The 14,438-nt window shown below is 42.1% G+C and overlaps 1 protein-coding gene across 1 annotated transcript; it reads left to right on the top strand.

The window, feature by feature from the left end:
• The first annotated feature begins 214 nt into the window (after window positions 1–214).
• LOC119014181 (inactive all-trans-retinol 13,14-reductase-like) lies at window positions 215–11,842 on the top strand. The gene is made up of 10 exons (XM_037089139.1): window positions 215–464; window positions 737–839; window positions 2,642–2,837; window positions 2,922–3,119; window positions 3,323–3,442; window positions 3,516–3,654; window positions 4,847–4,956; window positions 5,619–5,785; window positions 10,972–11,131; window positions 11,226–11,842. Exons 2-10 carry the CDS (start codon window positions 768–770, stop codon window positions 11,375–11,377), a joined length of 1,314 nt encoding a protein of 437 aa, XP_036945034.1. The 5' UTR covers window positions 215–464; window positions 737–767; the 3' UTR covers window positions 11,378–11,842.
• The last annotated feature ends 2,596 nt before the right edge of the window (window positions 11,843–14,438 follow it).

Raw genomic sequence — 14,438 nt, 5'->3', positions numbered from 1 at the left:
CCTCAAGCTCGGGAGTATTTTCCTTTGCTGAGGCATGTACGGCATGTACAGAGGAATTATATATGCATTTGCGCCATTAGCCCACCAGGTGGCTTTAAAACTATACATATATAAGACAAGCATGTCTATTTTGTAGAAATTCATAATAGGTTATTTCTAACTCTGTTACATTTAGACATTATGAAACGCTGAGGGCATGACAGTACTGTATTTGATGACCTTGAAAGGAGAACGGTGTAGCACTTTGAAACAAAGTTGTTTTATGTTTTACATCTTAAAGCATTATATAAATTATATTGATTTAACTGGTCCCCTGCCACCTTAGGTATTCATTACCTGGGCCAGCTTCATGAGAACAGCCTCTTGAGGGTTGCTCTAGATCAGATAACAGAAGGACAGCTGCAGTTCACACGGCTGGAGCAGCACTTTGATTCACTGCTCCTGGGTCAGCCTGACCAGCACAGGTAGGCCATGTTTTGTTACATTATAATTAGTTATCATTTCTCTACATAATACTGTGAGCTAATTGTCAGCAGATTCAACCTAACACATGAAAACACATAAAAAACTGACTATGAACTATATTTTATTTACTAATATTTCTCAAGATCGTAACTTTACTAATTTGTGTTTTCCATACTTTTAAAGTACCTACAGATGAGTACATATCACCTGGCTTCAAACTAATCAAACATAATATCCCAGTATCTCCGACCAACTTCTTTTATATTCTCAGAGAGTATCATATCCATGCCGGGAAGACTGAGATGGCCGCTAATCTGAAGAACCAGTTCCCAGGAGAAGAGGAAGCCATTGATGAGTTCATGAGATTGATGAAGGTAGAGAGGGAGGGAGGTAATGATAATCATTATGGAACAATGTTTGAGAATGGAAAACAGGTGAGGCAGTAGGCTGGATTTAATAAACAAATAAGGTTATAAAATGTGACCTTTGGTAAATTTTCCTTTGCCAAAATGAACATTTGGAGTGCTGCAAGGCTCAAGCACTGGCCAGCTAACTTTCAGTGTTTTTATATTGCCAGCATTCTGTCATCGCCTGCATACTTAGAACTGTTTTTCATTTCTATGCAGATGACACTTCATCTACATCAATGTAGCTGTTTCTCTCATTGATCTTTGCCCCCTAATCCATATCATTTTTGTTATTGTAGTCCCTTAATTTGCTAGCATAATTGTTCTTTTTTTTAATGTCCTAGCCACATCTGATCCAATCAGCCTGTGGTGCACAACATGCTAGGACATGCTACTATTCACCTCGTATAATCTCATTGTTTTAAGTAAATTGGGTTGAGGATTAAAATAGGACAAATTTTAGGGAACAACACAAAAGCAAGTTTTGTTAACTAGAAACATTTTTATTGTCCCAGACCAGATAATCAGAGTTTGAAACATAAGTTTTCTTAGTACCTCTTGATCAGTGGCGGCTGGTGACTGAAAAAATTGGGGAGGACAGGAGGAAAACCAGTCCACAGTGTCATGTTATTTTACTTTCTTATATTCAATGAAAATTAAGCGATAAACCAATGACTTACAAGACTTCTTTAACCCCAGTCGTGCAGCTAACATTATGTCCTCCAGCAGGATGAATGAAACGAAAACTATGAATTATCTTTCTGACTGTTTCTCTCTGATTTCTTCTGAAACCGTTTTTTTTTTCTTTCAGAAATTTGCTTATATTTCCTTTGAAACCGATTCCAATATTGCTGGAAACTCCATATTTCTTGTCTGAGCATGGCTGGCAGCGAAAGCTGTAAAATACATAGAAGATTTTTTTTGTTTACGGTTGTATAAATGTGACAATGAAATTTAGGAACTGTTATTGGACCAACCTGCTGACAATCTTGTATTCTGGTTGCTGATTGGTAAGGGAGGACGTCCTCCCTTAGCGTGTCATTTTACGTGTCTTAGCCAATCATAGATCAGCTTGAAAAAATCCTAAATGCATTGAGTGAATGAAAGAAGATCCTTCCAACGGACGACAGAAGCCCTCCGTCCTCCTCTATCCCCCACCTTCCTACTCCCTAATCCTCTAACCGACTGCTCTGTCTCCTTCGTCTGCAGCTGAAGCTGTTGAACCGTTTTAAGTGGATTTTCTTCCAAAGAAAAAACTTTTTTTTATGATATATATATATATATATATATATATATATATATATATATATATATATATATATATATATATATATCTTCTAACTTCTAACTGATCTTCCTCTTGCCTCTCAAAAATAGAGGAGGACCAACCTCCTCTGCTCTTGATTCATTTGCCCGTTTTTTGTTGGTGGAAAGGTGTTTCGTTCAAGGAACTTTGATACCAGTAACATAGCTCCTGTATTGTTTCTTTGTATTTTTGTTTTGTTTTGTTTAGTTTTGCTTACCATGTTTACCTGAAAAGCAACTGCAAATTAATATCTTGAATCAACATAAACTGCATGTGGCAGTGGCAGCCTGTCTCTGCTCCCATCCTTCGGGGCTGTTTCCATTGAAACAAGTGAGATAGAGGGGGTGGTGGTCACTGATGCTGATGCAAAATGCTTAAAATGCATTTGCAGGTGCTTTGTAAGTGATGTAAGTGTATTGTTGATTCTGATAATTAAAGGTGCATTTATTTCCTCCTCTTACAGTTAGCCTCACGGCAGACACCACTTATTGCTATCTTGAAGATCATACCGTACTGGCTGGTTAACTTTCTGGTTCGGACTGGTCTTTTAGATCATATATCTTCAGTGTTCCATCTAGCAGCAACCAACCATTCAGAGATAATGTCTCGCCTCACTCAGAACAAGGACCTGCAGGCACTGTCTGCCTACCTGTTTTATGGTATTGGACACATACATACGTTTGCATCATTTACCACACACTCAATGTTTTTCTTCTTCAGTGATCTGTATTCTGTCATTTCAGGTGTCCCTCCCAAAGAGTCCAGCTTTCTCATCAATGCTCTCCTTCTTCACCATTATAAGCGTGGCGCATACTACCCACGGGGGGGCTCCAGTGAATTTGCCTTTCACATCATCCCTGTCATTCAGCAGGCAGGCGGTGCCGTGCTGGTCAGGGCTCCTGTGCAACGCATCCTGCTCAACCAGCAGGAGCGGGTTTTTGGTGAGAAAGGGGGGAGGAGACAAATTCCGTGATTTAGTATGCACAGTTTTTTTCTGTTCATGGAAGTATGCAGTGAGGCACCCTGCCTCCCTATATAGCCTTTCGAACGGAGCTATTTCTTAAGTCTTTTGGGCAAGTCCAAGTCAAATTAAAAGCCTTGAAACATAATTCCTTGTAATTAACTCTGTGTATGTCTGCATTAGGTGTGACAGTGCTTAGAGGACTAGAAGAGATTGAGATCCATGCCCCTGTTGTCATTTCCAATGCTGGGATTTTCAACACCTTCCAGAAGTTTCTGCCTCCTCACATTCAGGACAAATCAGGTACCATAGCGACATTGCACTTTTTTTTCTTCTGCAACCTTTAATTACTGTGTATTTCTTGTAATGTGTGCAGAGATCCAATCACTGCTGGGTATGGTTCGTCATGGCATGGGCTCTTTCTTGGTGTTTGTTGGTCTGGATGGATCCAAAGAGGAGCTGGGCATTGTTTCAACCAACTTCTGGATGTATAAAGACAATGACTTGGACTCGCTGTATGTTTTTTGATATTTCATGTTATGTTTATATTTCCTTGGATGCATATTATTTGACGGTGATAATTACTAATATTTTTAAATGAACTGGCCTATTATCAAGGCACAAGGGTAATAATATTGATATTGAGTACCTCTCCATCATGGACTGCCTGTGGGTTGTTTCTTGAGATGTAGCAGCATATGTAGATGTTCCATAAGGATGCTTAATGCATGCCAACATGAAGGACATTAAAGAGACATATCTCTTTTTGTTTGCAAGTAAGTAATCCTTGAAGAGCCCAGGTCTTTTGATGTGGAGTTGTATGAGGTATTTACACCTAGTCAGTCTAGTTCCTGTAGTAAATGACCTCTCCCTCTGAATGGAGAAGTAGCATGTAGGTCCGACTGAGAAGCACCTTAAAGAAGGAAAATATATATAACTGTTTAATTGTACAGGTGCAATGGACATTGCTGTCAGACATCCCTTTCCTTAGGGACTACATTCCCTCAACTGTAAGATGTCTATATTCCTACGCACAAGTGCAGCTGTGACTGCTGCACACCCTATTCGGTAACAGATCAGCTGTTTGAATTGAACCTTCAGTGGCTGCCTGACACCAAAAATGTTAAAAATATAGCGTACACCTTTAAATGGCTAAAATACGTCCTACTGTCAGTGCCTTTTAGCAGTGCAGTGCTCTGCTCTCCTGTATCACAGGAGTAGAGCTGATGGCCATCTACTATACACTGATGGGGGATAATTAAAACCATTAACACCACATCAAAAGACCCGACCTATCACTCTGAGGTTGACAAGGTCTGACACACTAGGCTAGGACCCAAATGCATGACTCAAGACAGTTCGGTTCCAAAGAAAAAGCTTTTAACTAGAGACAGGTTCGTTTCACAAGAGGTCAGTCAGTGAAGCAAACATTTACAAAGGATTCAGTCAGAGGTGACAGTAAGGATAAACACTAGGAAGGCTATCACTAGAAGACATGCTGGAACACTTGCCACAGGGGACAAAGGCGAACTGGCACAGAGTTTTCGGATTCTTAATTTTCCTCCCCATCTATCTGGACCCTCAAACGTTCCATTCCGAATACATAGTCAGGATTGATTTAACACATCAATGTCTCACATTTGATTGCATTATCGATTTAGAAGCTGATGTTCTGCCTATAAAGCCTGTGTCTGTGTGTCTGTGAAGTATGGAGCGATACTATTCTCTGAGCAGAGAGCAGGTACTGGGGAACATTCCTATGATGTTCATCACCTTCCCATCCGCTAAGGACCCTACAGCCAACATAAGACACCCAGGTAACACATTCACGATATATGCAAACAAATGTGTTTAATTTTCCTTCAAATCTTATACCACCTCCCACTTTAGTGATTTGCTTGCCATCTTTGATCTTATCTTTGCCTCCTCAAGCCTGTGTACTCTTCTCCAGTAGACATGCAATCATGTGATCAGCAACAGCAAATTCTTATACATACTTTCCTGCAATCCTCTAACAGTAAGCATGCTAATTCAAGCTTTCCACTCTAGCAGTGTCCAGTGAAAACCACATATATTCAAAATTGGTGATTTAATTTTTTTTTTTGATAAAACTGCAAATGTTTAGCTAAGGAGAATTGTCTCAACTCATAAAGGATCACTCCGACCTTCAAAGTCATTGAATCATCTGAAAAACGCAATACCTCAAAGTTGAAAACATGGCTGTTACTTAGGTCACATAAAGCTGACATTTTTGAAGATAAGTGGTTTTGATGATATACACTTAGAAATAATAGATTTATAGCTCATAAATTCATAATCTTTTTCAAAAAACAGTTGGTCTTTTTTTTGCTATTTCAACAAAGTGGATTTTTACTGCTGAAATGATGACTGTAGCAACTGATGACTAGTATTTTTTAGTTAAGAAGACAGCAGTTTATTGAGCTGAAACATTTTATCACACTTCATTTCACTTCTGCAGGCAAGTCCTGTATGACATTGCTAACCATGGCTCGCTATGAGTGGTTCAAGGAATGGGAGGGGACAAAGCTTGGCAAGAGGGGACAGGACTACCTGGATCTGAAGAACAGCATGGCCCAAGAGCTGCTAGACTGGGCGCTAAAGATCTTCCCTCAGTTACGAAATAAGGTGTGTTAGTATGTGGACAATATGTGTGCTTATGGATTTATACAGTTCTACAGTTAGTTACACTGTAGCGTTCCTATTATTTTTTTATATAGATAAAGCTTACACTTAAAGCTAGGGTCTGTAATGTTGTTCAGAAACACATTTTGTCATACTGGGTGAAATGGTCCTGCTATCCTGAGAATAGTCAATACATTATGTATTCAGAAAAAGGAACGAAAATAATCGTACCTCTGTGGCAGCTGTAGGACTGAGAAAAAGCTGACCAATCCCTGCTTTTCGGCCCGAATAGCACGGATTGGTCAGATGCCTTCATGTCTTGCTCTGCCTGCACCCCCCTCTGGCCCTCACTCCCCCGCGCGTGCACACGTTACGTTTCACTGATGCCGGAAGTGTTCAGCACACTCCTCTGCAGAAATATGGAGTTGCAGGAGAAGGTGTTCATTGGGTTACAATGGCAGAGAAAATGCAGCCAGTGTTACTTGTAACAGCTCACCCTGCTCAAAAGGCAAGGAAAAGAAAGCCTGAGGCAGAAATGGCTGTGATGAAATAGGTTCTGGATAAAGAAAGAATTCAGATCCGAGTCAACATTGGTGCAGCGTTTGAGTGGTGGAGACAACTGGGGCATGTGAAGGGCCTGAAAAGTGATGCAGAGGTTGCTCTCTTTTTGTTGGACTGGTAATGATTTGTTTTGTTTCGGGGGAATTTGTTATTTTCATGAAATATGTAAGGTTTGCCAACTTGGCTACGTAACACCCATATTTATTCCATATTTATTATCTGTATTTAAAATCTACATTTACAAAAACAAAAAACAAAACAAAAACTGCTGTTAATTTTGCACTACATCATGTAAATATGTCTATATGTCTAATTTCATTGCTTATTTTTGCTATTGTTCCTGTTATTGTAATGTTTCTGTTTTTGTAATATCATGTCTAATGTGACAAACAAATTTCCCCGTCTGTGGGACATTAAAGGATTTCTGATTCTGATTCTGTAGCTCGTATTACCCCAATGCTAACATTAGCTTCTTTGTGTGTTGTTTTTAGCCATGAGAATGGCTAATGAGTCAGCCCAGTTTCCACTGGATATGGTCCACTGCCTTGCGGCTCCGATCTGGTTTTACTCCGCCTTCCGGCAGTCCCCACCAGTTGCAGTTTGAGTCTGCCACGGCACAGTACGGTAGACAGCTGGCCTCACGACGGGTGCTGGTGTCAACACAGAGTGTTTTATTTTGAAAAGTAACCGGAAGTTGTTTGTTATTTTGGCACTTTACTTCCTGTCTGCTCCATCCTAAATTCAGCTGAATTGCTGCGTCATGCTCTGGCATCTCCTTCTCCCTGCTGAGTCCCACTGCCAGATGAGCGTTCAAGTTTGTGGGGGTGTGGCTTTGGACGGAGCACTGACAGAATGGGGGGGGGTATTTTGAGGAGGTGCCACTTTCAAATCTTGCTAGCTCACTTGCTCGCTCTCCAGGATTGTAGACCCTAGCTTTAAAGTGATTAAAAAGCAGCACAACAGTCTCGGGAAACAGGAGTATTTCTCCCTCTGCTGGGCACATGAAAGATGGGGTGCAGCATGAGTGCATGGGCCAGACCACAGCAGGGTTCACAATGTTGTCTGTTTCAAAGGGTCTAGGGTCTAGGTGCCACCTAACAACCAGTTTCAACTGGATACATCTCCGCTGCGTTACGTCTCCGCCACGCCAGCAGAGCAAAGGTTTCACTGTAGTCTATGATGGGGGTACTCAAATACAAATCTTAAAGGGCCACAAAGAGCTTTTTCAATGACTCAAAGGTCCATGTATTGAGGTCGGTCAGGCCACACTCAATAATACTGTAATATTCAAAAAAAAAAAAGTCCTTTTCATTCAAAACAACAAGAAAAATACAAACTAAAATAAAATGTAATTTCCATTGTAACATAAATTAAAATTCATTGTTGAATGTTTCCTCTTTTTGTTTGCCTTCAAACATTGTGTCCATCACTTCAGTCATGTATTATTTTATTATTTCTGCATCTGAGAATGGCTTCTTGTGCTTACCCAAAATCCACACCACTCTAAGTGAGCACTTCTTGTCATAGATGTGACAAGAATCCTGCTTGCAGCTTGATATGACAATTTCAGTGCATTTATTTGTGTTGTGCTTGCCTCTTAAGTTTGAGGAAATGTCTCTTCAAAATTCCTATGCTTCGTCACATAATGCCATTTCAAATTTGAAAATCGTCATCACAGCTTCTCCTGGCATATTGTAACGCCCCTTGTGGGCTGTGGCGCAATGACTCTTGGGTATTCTGTCAGGGTAATTATGGTTCATGAATGTGTTTGTGAATAAGATGATATGTAAGATGGTTGTGGGTTAATTCACATTGTTTGTTCTGTGGTTAAATGATGTTGAGTTTTAAAAAGGATGATCAAAATTTGTGAGTGAAAGGGTGCTTGCCAGGAGAAACTGTCCGTCTGTTAAACACTCGGTACTCACGAAAATGCGTGATGCCTAGAACTTGTATATTTACATTCGGCAAATTCTTTGTTACCGTTGCTGTGTGCGGCACGTGAGTCTTGTCCTAGTTGGAAGAAGAATGAATTACTGCTACTACTACATCTTTCAGTTGCCGATTTTCACTGTCCTCTTGTTTTTGATTAGTTTACTTGGAATACGCTATTTTCAATCTCTTACAACAAGCAAAATGTGAATAGATCAATTGCTCCGAAAAAGAAAGTCGAAGTTAAAAATTGCGCTTGCAGCAGTGAGTGATCCAGCTGTCTGTGTTTTGTTGGCATGGAGACAAGTCCCAGTATACACGTGCTGACCCAACCAAAACACATTAGTGAAGGAATAACAGTTTGGGGGTCACAAACAGGAGGCCGGCGGGCCGGATGTGGCCAGGGGGCCGCCTGTTGAGGACTGCTGGTCTATGAGTTAATTCCCACCAAGTCCTCTGCACTGCGTATCTGCTCTGTCCCAGCTCCGGCAGTCCGCAGCCCTCTGGGACAGATATGCAGGACTTATATTTCTGGCGGATGCCGGAGCACGACACAGCAATTCAGCCGAATTTAGCACAGAGCAGACAGGAAGTCAAGCGCTGAAATAACATCCAGTTACTTTTCAAAATAAAAAAACTCTGTGTTGACACCAGCACACAAATCTCAAAAAAGAGACTGCCACAAGCTCTCTGCTGATCCTTCGGTCAGGAACACTTTGTTGTTGTTTGTTTGTTTGTTGTTTCGTTGTTTTTATTAACACAGACCTATAACTGCAGTCGTGAGTGATTATGTGATTATCGGGGGAACTCCTCGGCCTTGTGATGCCAGCTGTCTACCGTACTGCACCGTGGCGGACTCAAACCGCAACCGGTGGGGATTGCCAGATGGCGGAGCAAAACCGGATCGGAGCCGCAACGCAGCGGACCCGTATCCAGTGGAAATTGGGGGTCACGGGAGACGGCCTGGAGGGGGAGATTGCGAGATGACAGCCACAACTTTTGTCCTGGTTGGTAGTTGGGAGCTGGGGTGTAGTGCCTTTCTGCGAGTTATTGATCTGAGCAGCTGAGCTGAGCATGGTGGAATGGGCGGCCTGCCAAACTCAGCCACAATGCTGCATGTGCTTGTGGACCAACAGCACCACAACTCCAGTCCCCTGCCCAGAAAATAAGAGTGGCTGGAAACCATTAGTGACCGTGAAATGGAAGCATACCTGTGGCGTAGCTGACCACGGAGTTATGAGTACCCAATCCAGGGAAGATAAGTTAACAAAGAGATGTCATGTCAGGCAGTAACACAGTGCAGCGACGACTCAAAGTCCTGGTCAGCCCACTGCCTCTGCCGCTTGGTCTGTGGGTGGATTCAAGGGGGATAACAGTTCAAGCAGGTGTATGAAATGAACAGCCTTGGAGAATCTGTCTGCAATGGTGAGTATGGTGGTATTACCCTCTGATGGAGGCAGGCCAGTGACGAAATTCACGGCTTTGTGGGACCAAGGTTGGTGGAGCACAGGTAAGGGGCGCAGCAGATAAGCAGGAGCATGATGCAAGGCTTTCCTGTGGGCATAGACGGCGCAGGCATAGACAAATTCCTTTGTGATAGAGTAGACAGTTGGCCACCAAAACCCGTTGTCGGATGAGAAAGAGTGTCCTTTGGATACCCGGATGACAGTGTCAGGGAGGCATGCCCCCACTGGAGCACTAGAGATTTGGCTGAATCCGGGACAAACATGCAGACATGGTAGACCATTTCTTCGGGGAGCTTGAAACCACTGCTCGACCTGTACTGCTCCTATTTCTGGTGCTGGGGTAGTAGGTGAGGGTGTAATTGAAGCAGCCCAGAAACAAAGCCCAGCAAGCCTGGTGGGTATTCAGTAGCTTGGCCAAAGGCGATTAAGACTAGGTAAGATTCTTATGCTCAGTCCACACGAAGAGTGTTAAAAGCCATCTTCCACTCATCTCCTTCTCCTATACACATCAGACAGTAAGCACTACGCAGGCTGAGCTTGGACAAGACTGGCCTGGTGGAGAGGTCCAAACGCTGAGTCGATGAGAAGGAGAGGGTATATGTTATTAGCTTTAATGGCATTCAGACCTCTGTAAACAATGCATAGCCTTACAGATCAACCTTTTTCAGCCACAGAGAGAAATCCTACCCCTACTGGCGTGGAAGAGGGTGACTGAGTCCGGTTGTAAGTGAGTCAATTATATAGGTCGCCCCTCATTCGTGTTGGTAAGGTTGTGGAGATGGCTTTTAGGAACAGTGGCACCAAGAAGTAGATTGATCAAAAAGTCATATGGTCTGTGGGGAAGTAGTGAGAGGGCACGGCCTTTGCTAAATATGATGCAAAGGTTGTGATAGTCAGAGGAAACAGAGGAAAAGTCTATGTGGTCAGGGGTTGCAGAAGTGGAGTGAGAAAGGAGAGAATGTCTCAGGCTTTATTCAGTGGATGGAACAATGTTGCTTGGTGGTAATTTGCTGTAATATTGCTATATTTAATGATTGTTCTACTTCCCTGACGTCTTTTTTACTGCATTTACACACCACTAGTCACAGTATTGCTGTGTCTCTGCATATGCAATGACAGTTGATGTGGCTGCAATTGTTTTGTAATCATTATCTGCTGTTGGTGCAGTTTTATCTATAAATACAACAAATACAATGTGTGTGTGTCTGTGTCTGTGTCTGTGTGTTTTATCAGGTGATGATGGTGGATGCTGCCACTCCTTTAACTAATTGCCACTATTTGGGTGCTCCAAGAGGTGAGATGTATGGTGCTGAACACAACTTGGAACGCTTCACCCCAGAAACAGTTGCTAGGACAAGACCACAGACACCCATCGACGGACTGTACCTAACAGGTGGGTGAGCTGATTGACAGACAGTCTCATCTAATCTGATTCCACAGAGACTGACACGCCTGCTCTATGTTTCTGTGTGTCTATGTGTGCACAGGTCAGGATGTTTTCTGTAACGGCATGGCGGGGGCACTGCACGGTGGACTACTCTGTGCCTCTGCTGTCCTTAATCAGATCCTCTACATTGACCTTCTAGCACTGAAGACCCGCCTCAAACACAAATCAGTCTATCATAAGCTAAGCTGGTAGTGAAAGGATGTAGTAAATGACATGTAAAGACAAGATTGCTTGCTTATCTTTAGTCAGAACTTTCACTCTTAAAGGCAGAAATGGTATTTTATGCAACAATTTGTTTTGTTTTATCTAAACCAATCCATATACACAACACGTTGAATCCTAACACAAGAGAATATATTGCCACTGTGTCATCTATGCTACAGCGACAGCATGAATAAATTGATAACTAGAGACCATCTCTCGATGAGTGCACACCAACAGACCCATGGCTTTTATTTTGTTTATTCATTAAGAGTCTTTCATTAAGTCATTAAGTGAAAAATAGCACAAAAAAGCATAAAACTTTTTATCTTGGTGTTTTTGTGGTTTTAATCATTAGGGGTGGGAATCTCTTGACACCTCACAATTCGATTCGATTTCGATTCAGAGGGCAAGGATTTGATTAGAAACTGATTCTTGATGCATCTCAATGCGGCGTTTTTTAATGTATATTTCCATGCATGATTTAAAATAATAATAATAATAATAATAATAATAATAATAATAATAATGATAATAATAGCATTATTATTAATAATTATTATTATTATTATTATTATTAAATCTGAGTTTGCTAATCACTTCCTACTTTTTTCTCACTGTGTGACTACTTGGAACTTTCAAAGCAAAGTATTTGTAATGATCCATATACTTAATTTAATTAATAAAACAAACAAAAGAAATGTGGCAAGTCACCTGGAGGGTTACATTAGCTAGCAAACATCCAGCTTTGCCAAGAACCAAAAGGAAAAGAAAAATGTGCCTGTAGCAGCTTACATGTGGCACATTAATAAGCTGCAGCTGCTCGACGGTCAATACAGGTGTTCACAGGTTGATCTGGATGTCTCACACTTTGCCACAGCTGAGTTCGGGCTGGATTTCAACATACTGTGCAGGCTGTATGACAATGTACAGTTTTCGCATCGACTTGGATTCAGCTTAATAATAATGTATGGGGCTGGGAACGATGGCTTTAAGAAACCATTTCAGCACAGTGTGGAATGACAGAAATACCCAATAGTTACAGGCATCACAAGTTAATCTGGATGTTGCGCACTCAACGTCACAGCTAACAGCCAGCAGCTAACAGCCAACAGCTAACGGTTAACAGCGGTCTCCACGCTGCTCTCGAGGCGGAGAATTGATTCTTTTTCCCACCCCTATTAATCATCCATTGCAGTTATATTTCTCCTGTATTACTATGCATTTCATTATTGTGTTGTTGTGTTTGTTGTGAAGCGCTCTGTAACACTGGTTTTGATCTGTGCTATACAAATAAACTACTTCTATTATTATCATTCAGTAGTCATTAGTTCATTACTGTGGTGGAGTGTTGACAACTGTATATTTTTTCCAGATGGCAGCAGGGTGAACAGATTGTGGCTGGGGTGGGTGCTGTCTTTTAGTATCCTTTTGGCTCTGTGCAGACAGGGATTTTACCTTCGCCTAGGCCACAGTCTTCAACCCCGCTGAGCAGTCCAGCCTATTATACCTGCATTGACTGCTGCTGTGCCCACCCATGTCACCCGTGTCTGAACACCAGGTCTTCATGGTATGTATTTGTACACTTTAAGCTTCATGTGAGTGAGTCTGCAGACTGCTGAGTCAGATTTCCTGCTGGTTTAACACTTTAAAATATTCTTGCAGTTTGTTCTTCTTTGTGCTCATCATGAACTGATTTTAGCTTCTCCACTTTGTGAATCCTAATGTTAGATTTGCCTCCAAGTGAGGGCACAATAAGCCACATTTCTGTTAAGGAACAATGACCTTTCCCTCTTTTTCCTTCTCCCCCTTTCTTTACAAACCCACACTTATGCACACACTTACATACATCCAATCACACTTCCGCTGAACATTGCTGGGAGTTAACTTCACCTTAAAAAGACTGGACACACTGGATGCCTAGTGTGTAACCCCAGTGCCTTTTTCTCTTGAGAATTACAGTGTATTATCCAATGCTGCCTGAACACCAATAACTGAAGAGCATCAATGCTAGTAACCAAGGGTTACTGTAAGTTTTGCTTTCATCAAGAGCAACAGTAAATATAAAAGTTTAAAATAAGACAAGTCTTTTCAAATGAACACCTTACTATGCATCTATGTGCAGCATCATCATATCCACTTGAATCAAGTCATATTACAGCCCGCTGTGCTGCGGAGCCGTTGAGTTTTGGACTTTAAAGTTTTACATCAGGGTGATGAGGCATAAGCCTAGACTCAACTGCATGGACTCCTCTGACCACCAGGGGGAGCTCTAGGTCAGCTGGAAGATCCAGGGAAATGAGCTTGTCTCTAATGGCCTCGCCCACAGTGGAAGGCATCAAGGAGTGAGGGGGCATTCCATCCACAATCAGCACTGACAGGTGAAGTGAATAACATTGATTATCTCTTTATCATGGCACCTGTTAAGTGAGCATGTTGTCCTCAAAGTTGATGTGCTAGAAGTTGGAAAAATGGGCAAGTGTAAGGATTTGAATGAGTTTGACAAGGACTAAATTGTGACAGCTAGATAACTGGGTCAGAGCATCTCCAAAAGTGCAGCTTTTGTGGGGTGTTCCCGGTGTGCAGTGGTCAGCGGTCAGTGGTTTGTTGCATATTGGGCTGCATAGCCTCAGACCAGTCAGGATGCCCATGCTGACCCCCGACCACCACCGGAAAAGCCAACAATGGGCACGTGAACATTCGAACTGGATGACAGAACAATGGAAGAAGGTGGCTTGGTCTGATGAATCACATTTTCTTTGACATCACATGGATGGCCAGCTGTGTGTACGCCACTTACCTGGGGAACATGTGGCACCAGAATGCACTATGAGAAAAAGGCAAGTCAGTGGAGGCAGTGCGATGGTTTGGGAAATGTTCTGCTTGAAAACCTTGGGTCCTACTATCCATGTGGATGTTACTTTGACACGTACCACCTACCTAAAAGCATTGTTGCAGACCATGTACACCCTTTCATGAAAACATTATTCCCTGATGGCTGTGGCCTCTTTCAGCAGGATAATGCATCATGCCACAAAGCAAAAATGGCTCA

This window comes from Acanthopagrus latus, chromosome 23, assembly GCF_904848185.1.
Source record: "Acanthopagrus latus isolate v.2019 chromosome 23, fAcaLat1.1, whole genome shotgun sequence".
NCBI lineage: Eukaryota > Metazoa > Chordata > Actinopteri > Spariformes > Sparidae > Acanthopagrus > Acanthopagrus latus.
This window is presented reverse-complemented; position numbering and strand designations above follow the sequence as displayed.

Bases quoted from the DNA above. Each gene is read 5' to 3' on its own strand.
- LOC119014181 (XM_037089139.1), top strand. From the start codon at position 768: ATGGCCGCTAATCTGAAGAACCAGTTCCCAGGAGAAGAGGAAGCCATT. The intron at 2,838-2,921 runs GTATTGGACACA...CTGTCATTTCAG, and splicing joins GTCTGCCTACCTGTTTTATG to GTGTCCCTCCCAAAGAGTCC. The intron at 3,120-3,322 runs GTGAGAAAGGGG...TGTCTGCATTAG, and splicing joins CCAGCAGGAGCGGGTTTTTG to GTGTGACAGTGCTTAGAGGA.